The sequence below is a fragment of the Primulina tabacum genome, chromosome 18 (assembly GCF_025594145.1).
Source record: "Primulina tabacum isolate GXHZ01 chromosome 18, ASM2559414v2, whole genome shotgun sequence".
NCBI lineage: Eukaryota > Viridiplantae > Streptophyta > Magnoliopsida > Lamiales > Gesneriaceae > Primulina > Primulina tabacum.
Window position 1 is genome coordinate 24306217 of NC_134567.1, and position 21996 is coordinate 24328212.

At 37.8% G+C, this 21996-nt stretch overlaps 3 protein-coding genes across 3 annotated transcripts; 1 reads left to right on the forward strand and 2 right to left on the reverse strand.

Moving 5' to 3' along the window:
* Positions 1-1870: 1870 nt before the first annotated feature.
* LOC142532404 (uncharacterized) lies at positions 1871-3216 on the reverse strand. Its single transcript, XM_075638712.1, has 2 exons — positions 3024-3216; positions 1871-2916 (listed from the first exon to the last, which is right to left on the reverse strand). Exons 1-2 carry the CDS (start codon positions 3214-3216, stop codon positions 1871-1873), a joined length of 1239 nt encoding a protein of 412 aa, XP_075494827.1.
* A 7086-nt stretch (positions 3217-10302) lies between these two features.
* On the reverse strand, positions 10303-12621 carry LOC142533767 (putative transmembrane ascorbate ferrireductase 4). The gene is made up of 4 exons (XM_075640656.1): positions 12377-12621; positions 12235-12286; positions 11951-12147; positions 10303-10717 (listed from the first exon to the last, which is right to left on the reverse strand). Exons 1-4 carry the CDS (start codon positions 12524-12526, stop codon positions 10418-10420), a joined length of 699 nt encoding a protein of 232 aa, XP_075496771.1. The 5' UTR covers positions 12527-12621; the 3' UTR covers positions 10303-10417.
* A 2307-nt stretch (positions 12622-14928) lies between these two features.
* On the forward strand, positions 14929-21996 carry LOC142532165 (nuclear matrix constituent protein 1-like). The gene is made up of 8 exons (XM_075638429.1): positions 14929-15541; positions 15707-15916; positions 17474-17727; positions 17804-18074; positions 18156-18239; positions 18773-20763; positions 21182-21377; positions 21469-21996. Exons 1-8 carry the CDS (start codon positions 14975-14977, stop codon positions 21694-21696), a joined length of 3801 nt encoding a protein of 1266 aa, XP_075494544.1. The 5' UTR covers positions 14929-14974; the 3' UTR covers positions 21697-21996.

A 21996-nucleotide genomic window follows, 5' to 3' on the forward strand; every position in this document is an offset into this window, starting at 1 on the left:
CTTCTGAACCATAGACTAGGCTGTAGGGAGTTTCCCGATTAGATGATCGTGGTGTAGTTCGATATGCCCATAATACATTCGGTAGTTCCTCCACCCAATCTTTACCCTTTCCATGGAGCCGGGCTTTAAATGCTTGCACAATGATTCTATTAGTCACTTCAGTCTGGCCATTATCTTGGAGGTAAGCTACTGAGGTGAAGGATTGAACAATCTTCATTTCTTGACACCACGAGGTGATCTTCTTTCCCTGGAATTTGCCTCCCATTATCTGAAATCAATTTTCTTGGGATGCCATATCTGCAAACAATATTTCTCCAAAGAAATTTCATGACCTCCTCCTCAGTAATTTTGGCTAATGGCTCGGCTTCTACCCACTTGGAGAAATAATCCACAGCCACAAGAAGGAATTTTTTATGTGCTCGGGCTATGGGGAAAGGACCCACAGTATCCAACCCCCATTGATCAAAAGGGCATGATGCTGAGATCGGTTGCATGTTAGCAGCGGTGAGATGATGAAAATTAGAATGGTGTTGACAACCCTGGCATTTTTGAATAAGCCGGACAGCGTCTCGATTCATTTGGGGCCACCAAAATCCGGCCAAAATAGCTTTCCGAGACAGGGCAATCCCACCGAGGTGTTCACCACAGCACCCCTCGTGTATTTCTCGGAGGACATACTCTACCTCGTTCTCTGATAAGCATTTGAGCAATGGGCCTTGATATGATCGCCTGTATAAAACATCATTCAAAAAGACGAACCTGGGTGCTTGTTTTTTGATTTTTCGAGCTTGAGCTTTATCTTCAGGGAGCTTATCATGGACTATATATTTGATGAAAGGGGTCATCCATGAGCTTCTCTGAATCGGGGGTATTTCTTCGTCAACAGAAAGCACCAACCGGGTGAAACAGAGAACTTCCCGGGTGCTTATATCTGACATGGAAGCAGCCAATTTGGCTAAGGTATCAGCTTCTGCATTTTCCTCCCTGGGAATTTGCTCAACGCTCCATTTGGTTAGAGACGATGCCCGGGCCTTGATGAGCCCCAGATACTTGAGCATTTTTTCATTCTTGGCCTCATATGCTCCCTTGACTTGCTGGGTGACCAACTGAGAATCAGAATAAATAATGACCTGGGAGGCACCGACTTCCCGAGCAGCCTGCAACCGTGCCAGAATAGCCTCATACTCTACTTCATTATTGGTGATCCTGGAGTCTATCCTTAGAGCCAGCTTGATCTTTTCTCCTGATGGGGCAATCAGGACCACCCCCACTCCACATCCTGATAGATTCGATGCACCATCAACAAAGATTCTCCATACCTCTTCTTCTCTCGATTGAATCATCTCTATTAAGAAGTTTGTTAAGGCTTGGGTCTTTCAATTCTGCTCCTCGGAGGGCATGACTGACGTAATATACCGGCTTCTGGTCGGCCCCTTCTTCCTTGACGAGCACCGAAACTAACAACGTACTCAGAAGCAGATAAATAGATCCACAATTTTTCCCCGGGCTCTGGTTTTATCAAGACAGGCGGCTAGGCCAGATGCTTCTTCAAGTCTTGAAAAGCTTGTTCACATTTTTCATCTCATCCAAATTTTTGTGCTTTCCTCAAAACTTGAAAAAATTGATAACTTCGATGAGCAGACCGGGAAATGAAGCGTGACAAGGCTGCAATCCTCCCGGTTAATTTCTACACATCCCGGACAGATTGAGGGGAAGGCATGTCCATTATTGCTTTGATTTTTTTGGGATTGACCTCGATTCCCCGATCAGTTACCAAGAAACCCAAAAACTTCTCACCCCAAATACACATTTAGCCGGGTTGAGCTTTATTCCATACTGTTTCAGAGTGGTGAAGGTCTCAGCCAGATCATCAATAAATGGAGACCTCTCGGGTCTTGATTAGAATATCATCCACGTATACCTCAATAGTCCGGCCTATCTGCCTTTGGAAGACATGATTCATCAAGCGTTGGTATGTAGCCCCAGCATTCTTCAATCCGAAAGGCATAACAACGTAATAGAAGGTGCCTCCGGAGGTTATAAAACTGGCTTTATCCTGATCTTCAAGAGCCAAAGGGATTTGGTGGTACCCCTGATAGGCATCCAGAAAGCTTAATAATTCGCATCCAGAGGTTGAATCCACCAGCTGATCAATCCGGGGAAGTGGATAACAATCTTTGGGGTAGACTTTATTCAGGTCCCTGAAATCGACACACATTCTCCACTTCCCGGTGGATTTTGGAACGAGGACCACATTTGAGAGCCAAGTAGGGAATTGGACTTCTCTGATATGGCCGGCCCGCAACAGCTCTCCTACTTGCTCTTCAATGACTTTATCTTTTTCAGGGCCAAAGTGCCTCTTCTTCTGTTTCATAGGCCGGGATCTCGGGAGGATATTTAATTTATGCTCAGCCACTTGGGGTGAGATCCCGGCTAGTTTCTGTTGAGACCAAGCGAAAACACCAATGTTAGTTTTTAAACAATTTAGAAGATTTACCCGGGTGGACGCGTTGATGTCTCGGACCACCCAGACGTGCTTTCCCGGCTCAATTTCCACCATTTCTTGCTCATCATCCGCAACAAAATGTACTTTTCTCTCTCTGGTCACCTCCTCTTGACTCTCCTTCCCCTTTCCCTCCCTTTTCGCCTTCTTCTGGTCTACCCGGACAGTCTCCCCATAGCATCTCCGAGAAGAGGGTTGATCCCCCTTGACTTCCCCGACCCGTCCTCGTACTGGAAATTTAATTTTTTGGTGATAAGTGGAGGCCACAACTCTCATCTCATTCATAGATGGCCTTCCCAAGATGATGTTGTAGGAGGACGGGGCGTCCACCACTGTAAAGACTGTCATCATAGTTTTCCTCAAGTCCCCGGTTCCCAGGGTCAGTGGCAGGGTGATTTCCCCCTCATGGTACACTGCATGTCCAGCAAAACCAAACAAGGCAGTCTCAACCGCCTCTAATTGATATTTATGCAAATCCATTTGGCTAGTGTCTCTTTAAAGATGACATTGACAGAGCTGCCATTTTCAACAAATACTCTCAAGACATCATAATTAGCCACTCGGGCTTGGATAACAAGAGCATCATTGTGGGGTAGACTCTCCCCTGAGATCTTCTGAGCCAAAGCTGATAACTGGCTCGTTTCTCCCACTTCCATCAACCTCCAAGCACTCCCTTCTGCTTCTTGCTTTCCGAGCCCGGTTGGAATCGCCATCTGTTTACCCGCCCGAAATCATTTTTATTACTTCCCGGCTCGGGGAAGGGTCCTTCCTTTCAATTTGTCGGCTTCTTTCTCCCCGAGAACCTGCTTCCTCCCTTCTGCTTCCACTCTGGATGTCTGTTGACTTCTGGGGAATATTAGGTCCGGGACGTCTAGACAACCAAGGTGGTTGTCTAGACTTATCTCGAGGAGGATGAGATGCTGGCGTAGGATGCCTACTAGACTCCTTCCTCAGTGTTCGGCATTCATTGGTATTGTGAGAACACTCTTTGTGGAGGGTGCATAACCCTTTCTTCTCCAGTCTGGGTGGTTGGGCTGCTGAACTCGGATGAGGAGTCATGTCAGAGCTGCATTCTTGGATTTCCTGACCCCGGGCAATTCTCAAAGGGATATGAGAGAAATGCCCTGGGCCACTCTTCTTGTGAACTCTTTCCTCAGGCCTGACAGCCCGATCTCCCCTCGATCTCTTCCAAGCTTCTCTCTTCTGGTTCTGCACTTCTTCCATATTGATGTATTTCTCTTCCCGGGATAGAAGATCTTCAAAGTTCTCGGGCAATTTTTTGGTCAGGGATCGAAAGAAATCCCCTTCCCACAGTCCTTGCATGAACGCGGTAGTTTTACTCTCAGGTGCACAGGATGGGACATCCAGGGCTACCCGGTTGATTCTCTTGATATACGCCCTTAAGGTTTCATCTTGTCCCTGCTTAACCTCAAACAGGCTGAAAGTAGTCTTCTTGTATTTCTTGCTACTACTGAATTGATGCAAGAATACTTTCTGAAAGTCCTCAAAACAATGAATGCACTGCGATGCCAGCCCTTCGAACCATCTTTGTGTAGAGTCGACCAGGGTAGTTAAAAATACTTTACACTTGATCTGGTCCCCATAACAATGCAACATGGCCATATTTTCAAAGCGAGCAAGATGCTCCTCGGGGTCAGAACTACCATCATAATCTTTGATCTTGGCTGATTTGAAGTGCCCGGGCTGTGGTTCCCGGATAATGATATTGGAGAATGGACAGCCCTTTACAACTTGGGCATTGCTCTTAGAACCAACTTGCCCTTCTAACACCCTCACATTCCTCCTTAATTCTTCTAACTCGTCGGCCACAGTAGAAGATTTAGAACCAGCACTTGATTCCCTCTCCTCTTCCCTTCCTTCTTCCTCTTGCGGCGGCTCACGTTGCTGCTCGAGGTGATTGGAATGATGAGTGGTGGTCTTCTTTGCCATGGCTGTCTTAACAACATCAGTTATAATCTTATTCAACTCCTCGGGTGTTAAATGGATGGTGGGCGGGGGACCATTAGGTGGGGGGCCACCTGCAGAGAGACGAGTATTGTTCTCTTCCTGAATCCGGGAAGTGTCTTGGTTTGCCCTCCTAGTAGGAGCCATATCAACGCCTTAGAACTCAAACTTCCCACAGACGGCGCCATTGATGCGATCCTGGTGAAATGGGTGAGCCGGGTCGGGTGCTCCACCGAATCTGCTATCAAAATGATGAAGGAAATAAGAGCAATGTAGATATCTGAACCAGAAGCTTCTTTCCCGGCCGGAGAGGATTTCCTGCACTCAAGAAGGTAACCACGTGAATGGGCGCCGGAAGGGTGTCCGGCGTGGCCACTCCGATGCTTAAGTCAGGGAAGAACTCAAGCAAGAAAACCAATGTAGCCAAGTGATGGTTGTGAGATTGGTGTGGAGAGTGGGAGTAAACGAACAATAAATGAGAGCATTCAATGTGTGAATTAATATCTCAATAGAGAATAAATGCAAGTAAAAAACCTGATATTTATAGTAGATGATGCAATGATGACCTCGTTTTTTGTGTTGAGCATTAATTATAGTAGGGCGACTGATTGTACCATATTGTTCTGACATGTCAAATCTCATATTAATCACATCCAGCCCACCTGATTTTGTCAACCGTTTATATTAATGTAAGAGATAGGTCGACTGCACATACCCTACTACATCGGCGCAAATAAATGCAGCGCTGATATCGAAGTGGCCCGCGTAGAATACTTCTCGGGAAATTATAAGATAGCCCGGGTATCCAATAAGCCGGACGGGTAACTTCCCTGGTGTTCCACGGCCCGAGTCATCCCAGGAAGATCGACCCGAGAATACTCCATTCTCCTGACCCGGGCACTACCCATGACCCGGGTCATCCCGGGGTATCATTTAATTTGTTAAAATTAGATAGAACTATATATTACGTGTTAATACATGACCAAACTTAAAATGTATAATTGAAAATTGAAGTCATACAAAATCGACTTTTCTGTGATAAATGGGACGGACAGGTCGTAGATTTGTATTAAAATATTGAATAGCTTTGATAAACGTAAACTTTAGAATTGGTCTTTGGCCATACGAATACGATGACACAACCTTGACTCAACTACCTTAAGTTGAGCCTCAGTTGACATTTTAATTTGTAAACCAATTCATAACAAAATGGATAGGCAAAATGTTTAATTTGTAAACCAATTCATAACAAAATGGATAGGCAAAATGTTTTCCTCAAATAATTAATTATAGAAAAAAATTTAAAATATAAATATAGTGATTTGAAAAATATTTATAAGAATATAAATATGGTTTTCGGATTTGTTAAAAAAAAAAAAAACCAATGTATTGAAATATTAATGAGATGATACCTTAATGGATATTAAGTCACGAATATGAAGATTCTCACACTTCTATATTTATTAAATGAGTCGAAATGATCCATATTTTTTAATTAAAAATAATATTTTTAGCATAAAAATATTTTCTTGATTTGGGTTGGATTGAAAATTCATATCACAAATCGATCCGACAGTTTAATAAGAGTTTTTGTATCAACGTTGGTATATATGATCCTCATTCATACTTGAGATCCATAAAAAAAATTAAGTACTTTATATAATAAAACATGTTAAATTAAACACATTATATTTGGGGCCGGTCGTCTCTCCTCCCACCTTCCAACTGCTACCAAATTGATAGTTTATACACACATATATGATATATGTAATATGAAACACAATTTTTTTTTAAAACACAGAGATTTCATATTAAATCGATTCCATCTAGTCCAGCTTTCTCTTCAGTCCACTTTCTTCTTCCCCCGACCACAGAAAACCAAAAAAAAAAAAAAACAAAAAAAACAAAAAAAAAACAAAAATGATCCGGCATATGCCAAATTACACAGGTGAAAGCTTCTCTCCGATCCCATTAGCAATAGGACTGTTTGTTTGTCGGAAATTTATAGAGTCTTCGGAACTATTCCGGCTATAAAAATTATTTTGATCAAATCAGAAACACAACGGAATCGATTACATAATTTCATAAATTATAATCGAACATATGAATATAAATTAATGATGAATTTAAATAAAATTAGTTTCTAGAAAAACTAACTTTTCTATTGATACGGTAGTGTGTGGGCACTCAGAAATATACAAACTTAGAAATCAAATTTTTCAGAAAATATATTATGCTCAAATATATTTTCTCAAGATGGCTTATTCTCGATTTTTCTTTTTCCTTATTGAATTGCCTGTAATGTTCTCTTTAAATAATAGAGATTTTAACAATCAATTCAACAATAGCAAAGAAATGATTATAGAAAATCAATTTTTTTACGTAATTGATTTTTAAACAATAAAACAATTTACACATGTTTAATTCAATAATATATAAGTATATCAAATTTGACTTTTTTTTATTTATATATATATTTTTTTTAAAAAAAATCAATTGTCTCTCGTTTTTGGAAAAAAAATGTGTATGTCCATTTATAATATTATCACGATAATTAAATTTATAATTATCTCATAATTATAATTTAAATATAATTAATAACTCATATTAAATTATATTTATATCTAAGCCTTTGATGATATGGAAACAAATTTCCATTATCTCGAGTGATTTCTAAATTGCATTTCTTATCCGTCATTAATTTGAAAAACGTACTGGGGACCATGGACTCATAATTAGAAGCTCCAATAAATTAGATAAATAATTAAACTCTTTAAATAATTTACCCAATTTATTAATTCCATAATTACTCCACTAAAAATATGAAATTGCACTCTTCTTCATTATGAAATATTTACTCTACAAAACGAGTAGTCCATTGATATAATCATTACATATGAATTAATCATCCATAGACAATTCATAATTGAAGCTAGGAATTTTTCGTTTTACCTCTTCAATTACTTCTTATCCTCATTTACCATTAATTCACTAGTGAGTGGTTCAATTTATAATTCAATTATAAATTAATTGGGCCCACACTCAGTTCTAGAATTAACAAATGAGAGAATTATCTTTCTGCTTCTCGCAAGAAGGAATGAATTCCATGTCTGTAAATTAATATTCTCAGTCATTAATTTCAAATGTAAATCTAAAATGCAAGTATTGAGAATGCATAATTGCAAACTTTAAACAAGCAAATCAAGAATCACGTTGAAATGAACAGGAGTCTATAATCACATCAGGATTCAGATTTATTCATATATGATCATCTTTATGATTTAATTTAAATTTCATATTAACAATGGAATTTATTATGAAATGTCTAATTAAATCGGTCCAAGTCCTACATAATCTCATTATATATAAATGCCCACATCTAGATGTCTCTACATCGACAGTTCGGATAAGACGGTCACATTCTTAATGTTTATGGGCCGCATTAATGATGCTTTAATTAAAGATCTCATAATTTAATTAATTTCATCACGGACTTAATTTAAGTTTATTATCCATAATTTTAATCATCTTGTATATATAACTTTTATATATACTAAAATCATGGTTACATCCAATAAACTAAGGATTTTTCTATGATAATTTAAGACAATAAATTTCATGTAAATATGTTCAATAATAAATGTCACTTTTATTAATAATATAAAAACATAGTCTAATAATAATGCTTTTAGGGCACTATTACAACAATCTCCCACTTACCCTAAAGCATATGAGACATGTCTTTAAGTCTCATATTCATCATATGCTTCTCAAACACTTTTGCAGGCAGTGTCTTAGTGAATGGATCGTCGAGATTGTCACCAGATGCAATCTTGAGAATGGAAACGTCACCTCTTTGTACTATCTCTCGATCAAATGATACTTTCTTTCTATATGCTTCGATCTCTTGTGACTGCGAGGTTCCTTTGAATTAGCCACCGCACCACTGTTATCACACCACAAAGTGAGTGGATTATCCATATTTGGAACAACTTCCAAATCATATAGGAACTTCTTAAGCCATACAGCCTCTTTAGCAGCTTCAGAAGCAGCTATGTATTCGGCCTCCATGGTCGAGTCGGCTGTGCTGGATTGTTTTATACTTCTCCAGACTATGGCACTGTCACCAAGAGTAAACACTGATCCAGATATCGACTTTCGAGAATCTCTGTCTGATTGAAAATCAGAATCAGTGTAACCGTCTATTTTAAGGTCTCTACCCGAATAGACAATCATATAATTTCTCGTTCTCCGAAGATACTTGAGAATGTTCTTTACCGCTATCCAATGATCCATACCAAGATTTGACTGAAATCGACTGACTATCCCCACAGCATAACATATGTCTGGTCTAGTGCACATCATTGCGTACATAAGGCTGCCTACTGCAGAGGCATAGGGAACGCGTCTCATGTCCTCAACTTCTTGCGGTGTCTTAGGACACTGCTCCTTGGAGAGGATAATTCCATGTCGGGTTGGTAGATAACCTTTCTTGAAATCTTGCATTCTATAACGCAATAACATTTTATCAATATAAGAAGCTTGAGACAATGCCAACAATTTGTTCTTACGATCTCGAACAATTCGAATTCCAAGAACATAATTTGCTTCTCCCAAATCTTTCATTTGGAATTGCTTGGCTGGCCAATCCTTTACTTTAGACAATTTTTCTACATCATTCCCAATGAGCAGAATATCATCTACGTAAAGTACTATGAATACCACATTATCATCTTTGATGTGCTTGTATACACAAGGTTCATCAACACTTTGATCAAAACCATAAGATTTAATTGTTGCATCAAATCTATGGTTCCAAGATCTTGAGGCTTGCTTTAGTCTATAAATGGATCTAAGTAATTTGCAAACTTTTTGCTCTTGACCTTGTGCTATAAAACCTTCTGGTTGCCTCATGTAGATTTCCTCATCTAGATGACCATTTAGAAAGGCCGTCTTGACATCCATCTGTCATATCTCATAATCAAAATGAGCAGCAATTGAAAGTAAGATGCGGATAGATTTAAGCATGGCTACAGGAGAGAAAGTCTCTTCATAATCAACTCCTTCTCTTTGGGTATAACCCTTTGCAACCAATCTTGCTTTAAAAGTCTCCACTTTCCCATCTGCACCTCTTTTTCTCTTATAGATCCATTTACACCCAATAGGTCTAACCTCTTCAGGTGTATCTACAAGAACCCAGACAGAATTAGAGTACATCGACTCCATTTCTTGATTCATAGCTTCAAGCCACTTTTCTTTGTCAGGATCTTCCATTGCATTTTGAAATGACAATGGATCATCTTCCACCCCATCAGTGACTGCAACATTTGCCTCTTCGTCTTGACAACAGCGAAGGGGTAGTCTCACTACTCTCCCACTGCGTCGAGGTGAGATTATATCTTGACTTGATTTAGTGGTATCGTTAGTGGTTACCACTAACGATACCACTGCGTCGATGTGAGATTATATCACAACATATTTGATGTTTTTTTAATTTTATTTAGTTGTAATTTGTTTGATATATTCTTGTTTTTTCTTTGGGGGTTTCCTTTGTATTTTAAGTAGATATATGGAAGAATTAATGGCTAGCTAGCAAAAAATTATGAAAATCGTGCAAATAAGTTAAAGCGATAAAATATAAATTAGAACAGATTAAAAGAACCAAGGGAGGACTATTATGAAGTTTGAATTAAAAGTTGGTTGATTTTGAATTTTACCCAATATAAAGTAATATTTAAAAAATTTATTTCAGTAGTATAAGCAGAAAATGGAAATTTTGCATATATTCAAGGTAAGTTACTCGAAAACATTTTATTCTTCTTTTTTTTTCTTCAAGTACATGGGAGGATCCAACACTTCGGAGGAGAGGGGGAACCAGATGTATTGTAACAAAAAATTTTGTTTGCACCAAATAAACTATGTACACATATGAATTCAGTAGTTGCTATTTCAAAACATGGCCTTAGGTTTAGGCGTTTGGTGTTTTGGCAATACCGCAGCAAGAATCACGACGCTGCTCACAAGAACCAAACTGACTCCCAAACCATTCACAATCGACGACTCGGGACCACGCTTTGTTACATCTGGATTGGCTTGCAACAAAGTCAACTTCTCAAGAAGCCCCGTCTCTGCTGTCACCACTGCCAACCCGTAAGTGTATAGACCGAGGAAGACGTGCCAAGGGAGCGCCTTTAGCCTTGTTGTCCGAACCTCTCCTTTATGCCAAAAGTTCATGAAACCAAACAACCACTGCAACACATTATCAAGCCCCCTCCATGATGAAAATATGATCAAACAAACAGAAGATAATATCACTCATTTGGATAACTAAAAGTTCTCTCCATCAAATATATCTAAGACAGGCTAAAATTTGGAGTTGATGAACATATATTGTCATTAGCCATTCAATAAAGCTACAATTGGCTCAATACAGCTGTTTTGAAACATTCTTCTACATCTAATTGGATTTTCACTATGTTTTCCAAGATATTTCCCATGTTAAAAGAATCATTCAAGTTATGACAGGAGTGGCAAACGTTCAGTCTAAAAAAATTGTAGCATAGAGTAGTAAGAATTGATGCAAGATACAATAATGCAATGTTTAGAATGTATATGTGCATATCTTTTCTTTGTAAATCGTATGTAAGACAGGACGAACTATCATAAAAATGGTCACAAGATATCATATTGATTGAACCATCCTTTCAGATATAAGTCTCCTTAACTTAATCACTATCTAATCTTGTGGACTAACAAGAGTAGCAGAAAATGCATTACATCCAGCATTACACCATGTACTCTATGCGCATTTGATGACACAAGTACGAAACAAAATAAAATTAAGGTAATGGTGTTTCTAGTATATCTTCCTTAAACTGATTCGTTCCCTATTTACGAGGTACATCAAACCTCCTGCAACTCAATTTCAGTAGTCTTCAATCACTCAACCAGCTAGCTAAAATTTAGGTGGCTGAAGTTTTCAAAAGTCATTTAAATATCAACTTGCCCTACCTAGAAAACATTGACCGAATCAATGGTATGCAAATCAACATTTTCTTCAGAATGCCGAGTTAAACAAGTAGCATTGCTCAATAACGGTGGATTATTAGGTAGGCATCACAGAAACAGAATTAGCAAGCCAGAATTCTTGAAAATAAGTAGAGCTTACATTTCAGCTCAATCGAAATTATGTTAACTGAACTGTTTTTTAAAAGAAATTTTTGTTCTCGACTCCCAGAAAATCATCAATCTTTTTGTACATTACATTATAAGTCTTATAATCTATTCTTATGCCACCCATCCTCATCAAATATGTAATTCTTCCAACAAATACGCAGTTATTGATTTCAGAAATTAGCACTCGGTAACAAATTTAGTATAAATAAAAATAATTGGCTAAACTTAAAAGAGAAAGAACATATTTTTCCCCTTTTGCAAACCAACCTAAAGGCAAAACAAAAGCAAGGTATGAGAAAATGTCACCTGAGCACCAAACATAGAGATACAGATCAAACCCATCCATGAATGCAAACTATAAAAATTAGCCACAATCCCATCTTGTCCATGAAATTTAGTCCAGATACCAAAAATCCCACAACCTAGAGCTACACCTTGAAGACACAAATGCACTGATTTCTTCAAATTTCTTGAACCAGGGAGCCATCTGTACACCAAAATGGCTGCAAAATACATAAAATGAAGCAATGCCCACTAGTAATTAAAATTTAACTAAAGAATTTCCTTCTGTTTTTGACAGAACCTCCTACCTTCTCCACTAATGAGTATGAAACCAATCACCATCAACAAAGGATGCATCACCTGCTCAAACAAGAACATACAAATCAATTTTTACATCAATGCATGCACAACACTAAAATCAGAAATCAAGAAAAAAGAAGGGAATTTTACAGCATAAATGAGATCTTCTTGGGAAGGGGAAAGTGGAATGAAGCTGGCTTGGAAGTAAAGAGCCCATGTAATAACAAGAATTGCCACTAAAAAAGCTGAAATTCTTGCAAAAAGTAAGACAGAAAATGGTGAGAATAAGACTGCAGCCATGGATTCGAGCTCTTTCTATCAAGAATCACTCAAAATCTCTAAGCTTATTGACATTTAGCAACAGTGCAACCGACACAACCAAAAAAATATTTATATATTAAGATTCCAAATTTCTAAATTATTAAAGCATGCATTTTCCTTGGGACCTTTCTTTATTAGGAATAGTTTACTGACAACAGGGTTTGAATACTACAAGGGCCTGTTTGGTATGAGTGATTGGAGCAAGATTGTGGTTTAATCACATGGTTGTCTGGTTTTTTGGAAAATTGACCGGAGATTAGCTGCCAGAGATTGATAGTTAATACTAACTATTGCATAATTTGAATAACTTTAGAAAGCTCAAAATTATCAATATAAATTCAGATTTTGGACTTGTTGGGAGGATAACGTTAAATTATGTTGGCGTTTTGTGAACTTGTACAAGTGTCATTTGATTTTACAATAATTAATGTTATGTTTCCATTAGTAATTTTTTTTAAGTCTGAACTTATAACAAAAGTATAAATTTATAATTTGTTAACTTAAAAAAGATAGTATATTTTATACAAAAACAAATACATTCATGGTACTTGATTTGTTCTTAAAATTTGAATATAATTGTCTTTGAATTTTTTAATACAGCCCGAAGTTCTAAGATATATTTTTTTAGACGGATTTTAAAATTATAATTAATGAATAAATTATCAAGTCCTCATTAGATCTATCTATTAATTTATGTCACGTCATTTTCATCAAGATAATTCAAAAGATTAACTACAAAAAAATTTTGTGATTAGCGACGGAAAACCATATTAGCGACTGTTTTAGCGACAGAACTTATAACCGTCGTTAAAGTCACCGTCGCTATCATATTGCGACGGTTTTTCCAAAAATCATTGCTAATTAGCGACGTTTAGCGACGGTTTTTTAAAAACAAAAACCGTCGCTAAATTAGCGACGCTTTTTGTTAAAAGATTGCTAATTTAGTGACAATTTATTACAAAAATCGTCGTTAATTATCGATGGATTTTCACAAAAGTTTAATACTGCATTTAGAAGGATAAATTTGAAGTTAAGAATTTCAAATTTTTAATAACAAATACATTGATTTGTTTGACAAAAGACAATAAATTACAACTCAACTAGTTAATTTTTAAATAATTACAGTAATTTCAAATACGCAAAGAGTTTTCCATCCCTGAATTAGATCACGAACAATATCCGAAACATCTCGTACAGTTGGGAGAGAGAGAGAGGGAGAGAGAGAGGTGAGGCCTTCTCCCTTTTTTTAACGTATAAATTTTTAAAATTATAATTTGTTGCTTTCAAATCTTATGTTCCAGTAAATATATCAAAATTGACTAGCTAGAGAAGACAATCTACAACCCGTCATTAAGCGAAACATGAGAGATCGGCTCACCTTCTTGATGAGTTGGAAAATCATCGATCCAACCCACCAATTTAAATGACGGGACATGCGCCGACCAGACAAACTAATCTAATTCTACGTGTAATATGACAACACCGCTTCAACCCCACCATTAGGTGGCTAGGTTGGGACGGTCCTCCGATTTAACATCTCTATGTTACATTGAAGTGACGACAAAAGCAACCAGAAGAGAATTTTGGACTGACCTTCATTATATATTTCAATAAGCTTCATCCAGTTTTAAATTTTCTCCAATCAAATGGCAAAATTTCTTTAAATTCCATCAAACACGAAACTGAAAGCTAATCAAAAACCGATTTTAATTTCCGATTTTACTTTTCCAGAAATGGGAAAACCCTAATTTTTTTTATTTCCTGGAAGTTCACAACATGCACATCGCCAATGTTATCGTATAGTATGTTTGTGACAAATGGTATACATGATATGATATTATCGTTATATATGTTAAGGTATACCACATGTTCGCGTTCATTGTACCACAATCTAGCTTAAAATGTACCCCGTTTTGGTTCAAAGTGTACTACATTATCGAAGATCTAGTATCACAAATTCATGCAGACTATATACCAACTTAGATTTAATTAATAGAAAAGTGATGCAATAGAGGAAATAAAATTAAAAACGAAAATAAAATTGAATCAAAAGGTGAAAATGAGATAAAATATGAAATAGGGACTTGATTCGAAAAGTAATTACGAAAAAATAACTTTGTTGTTGCAAATCAGACTTCAACAAATCTTGCAAAAAATGTATTTTTCTTGGATAACATCATGAATTTTTTTAAATATTAGTGTGATTTTTATCGAACAAAAATTTAGTTTGATCGAAATAATTGTGTCGTATTCCTATGTTATATTTTTTTATTTAAGAAGAGTGACGAAGAGGTGAAAATGGGTATTTTTGTAAATTTGACATAGGTATAGTTGGGTTTTGATTATCAGTCCAAAATCAGCACCATATCGGGCTGAAAAGATGTCAAGCGGGCCGTAAAAAAGCGACCGACCGTTAGCTGAAATGGAATGAACCAGCAATCTCACTCTAATTATATTCGGACAGATTTCTTCCGCACACAACCCGGATTACTGCGATTCGAACATACCGTTCACTGGGAGTGGACTATCCGTCGACAAAACTCCGTCCGTCAATTTCTACGTCTTCCTTCCGTTCGAACTCTACGGTTACCGGTTGTTTTCGGCTTCAGTAGTGGAAAGTTTTTCGAATTAGGGTTTTCTGCGACCCTCTTTTTTGAATTGACGAGGTTCTCCGAATTGTTATATCCGATAAAATTACTGATGTTTACTCCGAAAAGGCAGTGGCCTGGTCTATCAATTATCCCGAAGAGCGAAGCACCACAGAACTCTATTGGTGGCAATGTCGGCAAGGGCAAGGCGGTGGCGTTTATTGACGGCCCACCGGATCCGCCCCCGCCCCCGACGGGCTTGCTGAGTGAAGATAGGGACAGGACTGGTGTTGAAAATATGGAGGATTGGAGACGGTTTCGGGAGGTGGGGTTGTTGGACGAGTCAGCGTTGGAGAAGCGTGACCGCGAGGCGCTGATAAATAGGATTCAGAGAGTTGAAAGAGAGGTACCAAAAAGTAACTTTCAAATTTTGAAATCACTATCCTGATTGCTAATGAACTTTTAATGCCCTTTAAAGAAATTATGTAGATTTTAAAGTACATTGAGTTGCATTATTCAACGTGGAATGTTTGTCTTCTCGACCATAGTCTTTGAATCGTTCTTTTGGCAGCTTTTTGATTATCAATATAGTATGGGCCTTCTTCTGATTGAGAAAAAAGAGTGGACTTCAAAACACGAAGAACTTCAGGAGTCCCTTTTAGAACTTCAGGAGGTCCTTAGACGTGAAAAGGCGGCTCAGTTAATAGAGGTTGCTCAAGCGGAGGAGAGGGAAGCAAATTTGAGGAAGGCTTTGGATGTTGAGAGGCAGTGTGTAACTGAGGTGATATAAATTTTCATATGGTTGTCATTTTTTGTTGCATAACTGGTGTTATTCTTTTTGTTATTCATCATTGTCAAGAGAATGATTTTAGTATTGTATCTTGTTCTATTTAAATAGAGATCCTTACGTGGAAATATTAATTCTTTATTTTCTTGTTTTAGTTTGGACGGCGGCCAGTATCTTCATACATTTGATAAAATATAATATAATGCCTATTCTACAGTTCTTTGTTAGTGCTGGATTGCTGATGAAACACATCTATAAAAATTTAGGCTGTGTGTGGCTCGCGAATAGCTTGCCACCTTTTTAGGTCAATTGTCAGAGCTTCGGCAAGAAGTGTGCCCTGTTGGCAACTCATCAACAGTTTTCTTTCTTAAAAAACAACTCTCTTCCTTGCCATTAGAGAACACAACTCGGGAATCCTCAAGCTTAGACGTTAGGCAATGCGGATAGCAGCCTTTTCTTAATTCCTTGTGACTTTTGTCTATGATCTTTACTCTTCACTTCAGTAGATAGGGGTATCTTGGCTGGCTGTCTTAACTTTTGCCAACTGGCAGTTTGGTTATGAAGTAACTTACTGCAGGTTTGTGTAACAAACTAGAAAAACTGCCTTCTGCGGTCTCCTTTGGGATGGGTCACATTTTTATTATATGGTTAAACAATAAAAGAGTTTCGTTCATCACATTAACAACTGGAACATGAGGGAACACAAGCTCCAAAATCCATGTAAGACACATGTTCTTTGTGGCCGGCGTTATTTCTGTTATTAAACCTTTTTTAGGAGTTCATAAGTTTAATATATTTTGAGTTTATTAAGATACATATTGCTATTGTTGCAGTTGCTATAGTTTAGGATGCCAACTAGACTAGAAGTGAATCAGTTTTACAGTATGAGTTTTTACTTTTCTATTTCTTTTTTGGGGTACTTCAGAAAGGGAGCATGTTCATTGCTGCGGGATTTTATCAATTTTCTATATCAATGACTAGGGGCCCTAGAGATGCTTATTTTTCACTTGGTGTTTGCGTTTTGGGTAGGGTGATGGGAAGAGATGAGGAGGGATAAAAAGCATATATTTCTCTCAGGGGGGAGGGTTTTCACAAGCTTGTAAGTTGGTGAGGTTGAGGGGAAGACATTTTCCCATGTTTACTACTGAAAAGAAATATCTATATGGTTGACCAAATGGTTCAATCTTGGAAAAATCAAATTAGAAGTTTAATTTTCCCAAAAAAATTAGAATTTTCTATTATTTAAATTCTTATGAATTGAATATAGTGCAATTTGTGGACAAGTGATTTGGAATGCTTAATTTTGTGACCCAAGACGTACTTTCCTTCACATTTTGAACTTTTATGATTCAGAAGTGTTATAACTTATAATCCCATTTTCGTTGTATGTAAAAATTGACTATGAACAAGTAGTTATTCCTTTTGTTATCAATCATTTAACTTAAAATGATTAAAAAAAAATCATTATTAAGATAATCTAAATGTGGGTACCATTCAAGGAAAAAAATATCTTATGTCTTGATGACAAGTTCAAATGTTCGCTTTTTGCAGCTTGAGTCATCCCTCCGTCAAATACATGGGGAGCATGACAGAATCAAGGTGGCATCTGAAACTAAGCTGGCCGATGCAAATGCTTTGGTTGCCGGAGTTCAGAATAGATCTTTAGAGGTGCAAGAAAAGCTGTTTGCTGCTGATGCAAAGCTTGCTGAGGCAAGTAGGAAGCGTTTGGAATTGGAGAGGAAATTGCAGGAAGTCGAGACACGTGAAAGTGTTCTCGAGAGGGAGCGGGTGTCCTTTAATGCTGAGTATGATTAATGCTCAATGAAAACGATTATACTTGTCTTGTAATGTGCTAATTGAATTTTATTTGTAATCCATTAGGCGAAATGCACACGATGCATCTGTGTTGAAGCACAAAGAAGATATGCGGGAGTGGGAAAGGAAGCTGCAAGAAGGGGAAGAGAGACTTTGGCAGACTCGGAGAAATATCAATGAGAAAGAGGAAAAGGTTAATGAGTTCAACAGAACATTCAAGGAGAGGGAGAGGGAACTTTTAGAAAAAGAGAAGTTGATTGAGTTGGCAAATGCGAACCTGAAGAAGAAAGAAGACGGGGTTAACCAAAAGCTAGCAGATCTATCCGTTGAATGGAAAGTATGTTTGTGAGTTATCTCTAGTGTACGAGCTATAGTTTGTTCTCTGTAAATGCGTTACAATTTGTCTAATCTGTTGCAGAAAGCTGATTCTCTGAGGAGAACTTTAGAGATGAAGGAAGAGGAGCTAGCTGCATTGACTGAGAAGCTGAGTACTAGAGAGAGAGTAAGTAGCTTTCTGGCAGTTTGTATGCATAGTTGTATTCTACTGAATTTAAGATTATAGCATCTATCTAACTCATGCTTGAGGTTATCAGGCGAAGTTCAGTAGAAATTTTCCTTTCTTATGTACCGGGTATGATTGTTGGCTATAAACTTTTGCCTGGAGTGCAGAGTGCACTTGCATCACACCTTGACTAAAAATATATAACTTAGAACTCTGATTGACCTTCTTCGATCATTTATAGCTGCGGCGATCAAGGCACATCGCCACTTTACGTATATTTGAGTGTTTGGCTCTGAAAGGAGTTAACCAACTGGTTATATATTGACAAGGAAAATATTATAGGAGAGTAGTTTAAATATGTTTGGTTTAATAAAATTTCTTCCTATTGTAAATTTTCCTTCATTTGTTTGATGTTTTGCTTTCATTTGTTGTTAGTTGTGAGTCTCCATCTATTTGTCCTCAAAACTGTTTTACATTTAGCCAATATCAGTGTCCAGAAGAGAAGCTGATAACTTAATGATGTTATTTTATAGGTGGAGATTCAAAAGCTTCTTGATGACCACAGGTCTGGTTTGGATATACAAAGGCAGGAGTTTGAATTTGAAATGGAAGAGAAAAGAAAGTCTCTTGAGAAGGAGATGATGGACAAGCTCGATAACTTGGATCGGCAGGAAAGTGAAATCAAGCATAGGGAGGACAAATTAAGAAAACAGGAGCAAACCTTGGAAAGGAAGTCTGAGAGGATGAAGGAGAAAGAGAAGGACATTGAAATAAAGTCGAAAGATTTGAAAGACAGAGAAAAATCCCTCAAAGTAGAGGAGAAAAGTCTAGGCTTGTCAAGGAGAGAAGAAGCTTCTGACAAGGAATGTTTGCAAATTCTCAAAGATGAGCTTGAGAAGATTAAAGATGAAATTAATCAGAAGGAAGTGCAAATTCAAGATGAAACTGAAAAGCTTCGAATTACTGAGGCAGAGAGGAAAGAGCATGCCCGTTTGCAAAAGGAGTTGAAAACGGAGATAGAGAGATACAAACATCAGAAGGATTTCCTTTTCCAAGAAACTGAGGATTTGAAACAGGACAGGAAGAAATTTGAGGAAGAATGGGAGGCTCTTGATGAGAAGAAAGCGGAGGTTAGTAGAAGTTTACGACAACTTAATCAAGAGACAGAGATTATTGAAAAACTGAAATACTCGGAAGAAAAACAATTGAATGAAGATAAGCTTGCCACCAAGGAGTACATTGAGAGAGAGTTGGAGGCTCTAAGACTAGAGAAAGAGTCATTTGCTGCCACAATGAAACATGAACAGCAATTATCTGTGGAAAAAGCTCGAGATGAACATAATCAGTTACTTCGTGATTTCGAGACTCGTAGAAGAGATCTTGAGGCTGATCTGCTGATTAAGCAAGAAACAATGGAAAAATATCTTCAAGAAAGAGAGAAAGCATTTGAGGAAGAGGTGGAAAAAGAGCGTAGCGATCTCCTTTATTTGAAAGAATGTATCCAAAAGGAAATGGAACATATTAAGTCAGAGATGCGCAGGTTGGAGAATGACAAAAAAGATATTGCCTTGAACAAGCAACAGCTGGAAGAGCAGCAGCTAGAAATGCACAAGGACATTAACGAGCTTGGTGTTTTAAGCCAAAAGCTTAAACTTCAGAGACAACAATTTATCTTGGAGAGAAGCCAATTTCTCACATTAGTTGAGACCCTGAAGACTTGCCAAAACTGTGGGGATTTGGCGAGGGATTATATGTCATCTCATCTTCACATCACAGACATCGATAAAGAGTCCTATCCTCTTCAGGACAAGGGAAAAGAATTACTGGAAAAAGTTGATGTGTACAGAGCAAATATTCAGAGAACCCCAGGTAAGATCAATGCAAAATCACCAGGATCTGGTGGTCGTATTTCTTGGCTGTTGCGGAAGTGCACTCCCAGAATCTTCAACACTCCTCCCAATGAGAATGCTCAGCACTCGGCGTCTCAAAACTTGGACCGAGCTTTGTCAGATGCACTGGTTGATGAAGGACCCAGCATTCCCGTCAATACTGCTTCTAGAGCGCAAGGTACCACTCAAGGAGATCGTGGAATAGAAGAAGTTCCAGAAGATTCCCAGAAATCAGAGTTGAGAAATGTTCGACACAGATCTAGTAGAAAAACAAGAGATGGAATCCGCAGAACCAGATCTGTGAAGGCTGTTGTTGAAGATGCTGGAATTTTCTTAAGAAGGAAGTCAGGAGATATGAAGCTGAGTGAGGAACAAAATAAAGATTCTACTGCTTCTATGAATGAGGAAAGTCGTGGTGATTCCAGCCTTGCTGAGAGGACAACTAATACCATTCCAAGAAAGCGAACTCGGGCACAATCTTCTCGAATGATAGAGAATGAGCTTGATGCTGAAGAAAGTGAAGGACAATCTCAAAGTGCAATGGCTGGGAGTCGCGGTAAAAAGCGTCAAACAAGTGTGCCAGCCGTACAGAATGCGGCTGGGGAGCAGCGTTATAATCTTCGTCGAAATAAGACGTAAGCATGTTTTTCTTGTATGATCCTTGATATTATAATATTCTGAGGACATCAACAAATTATGCTTGATCGCTGTTAACCATAAATATGATATAAGTGTTCTTTTGCCATGCAGTAAACACCTTGATCAATTTACTGAACAACTGACTTAGATGGGATTATTTTTCAACCGATCTAGATCCCTGTAGATTAATGTCAATTAAACAGTGACTGTTTTTTGGCATCAAGACCCTTATATAACAACCTTACCTTTTTGGATTGAATGATTCAAGTTTCTGTAGTTTCTCGACTTTATTCGAAATATATTCCCATAGCCGTGTTGAACCTACAATGTAATTGGGATGGCTGTCATAAATCTTAAATTGTTGATATCACCAGCCATTTACTGGGCCCAACTTTTAGCCCTTTTTTGTTTCAGTGGTGGCAAACCAACTGCAACAACTTCGGTGAATAGTGAGAAGCAAACGTCGAACGAAGCTGTTAATGTCCCTGTATCACTAGATAATGAAGTTACTTCTGCGCCATCTGTAGAAGTTGCCAGTGAAAATGGTAATTCCATACAATTAGCTCGAGCTACGTCCCATAAAAATCAAACGCAAATGAGCGTCGTTCAGGTAATTCCTTCAATTTTAGAGCTTTATCTGTACTTGATGATTCTTACTTTGAATTGTTCTTATCTTATAATTATTCCTCTCTGTAACACAGTTTGAGACATCAGCACCCGGCATCGATGAACATGCCAACACCGTGAAGTCGACGGGTGACATAAACTCGAGTGAGGAGGTGATTCGCACACCAGAGTACAATGGTACCTTACAGGAAATCGAAGAAGATGAACATGAAGATTATAACACTGAGGACGACGACGACGGAGACGAGCATCCTGGTGAAGCTTCGATACCTAAAAAGATCTGGACGTTTTTCACATCTTGATACTTGGTGTATGAATTTGTCTATTTTTCTTGTACCATGTAATAGGACTTTTAGAAGTGATAATTGACACGTTTAGTTTGAAAATGGGAGGACTTTTAGATGGACTACTTTTCATTTACAACATTCTCAGTATCTGCCTTTATTTATCATTGCTGATGATTGTTGATTATGAATTAGCAGTTGATCCATTTTTTACACATCATATCTGATCTGATTTCAACAGCTGACTTTTCTTTTATGTTGATCGTTTAGAGGATGATTTTTTTACAGTTCGTATTTGTTTCATACCTATTTTGTTGA

Bases quoted from the DNA above. Each gene is read 5' to 3' on its own strand.
- LOC142533767 (XM_075640656.1), bottom strand. From the start codon at position 12,526: ATGGCTGCAGTCTTATTCTCACCATTTTCTGTCTTACTTTTTGCAAGA. The intron at 12,287-12,376 runs GTAAAATTCCCT...TTGTTTGAGCAG, and splicing joins AAGAAGATCTCATTTATGCT to GTGATGCATCCTTTGTTGAT. The intron at 10,718-11,950 runs GTGACATTTTCT...AATGTGTTGCAG, and splicing joins TCTCTATGTTTGGTGCTCAG to TGGTTGTTTGGTTTCATGAA.
- LOC142532165 (XM_075638429.1), top strand. From the start codon at position 14,975: ATGAACCAGCAATCTCACTCTAATTATATTCGGACAGATTTCTTCCGC. The intron at 17,728-17,803 runs GTATGATTAATG...GTAATCCATTAG, and splicing joins CGGGTGTCCTTTAATGCTGA to GCGAAATGCACACGATGCAT. The intron at 21,378-21,468 runs GTAATTCCTTCA...TCTGTAACACAG, and splicing joins CGCAAATGAGCGTCGTTCAG to TTTGAGACATCAGCACCCGG.
- LOC142532404 (XM_075638712.1), bottom strand. From the start codon at position 3,216: ATGGCGATTCCAACCGGGCTCGGAAAGCAAGAAGCAGAAGGGAGTGCT. The intron at 2,917-3,023 runs GCAGCTCTGTCA...CTGGACATGCAG, and splicing joins GAGAGTATTTGTTGAAAATG to TGTACCATGAGGGGGAAATC.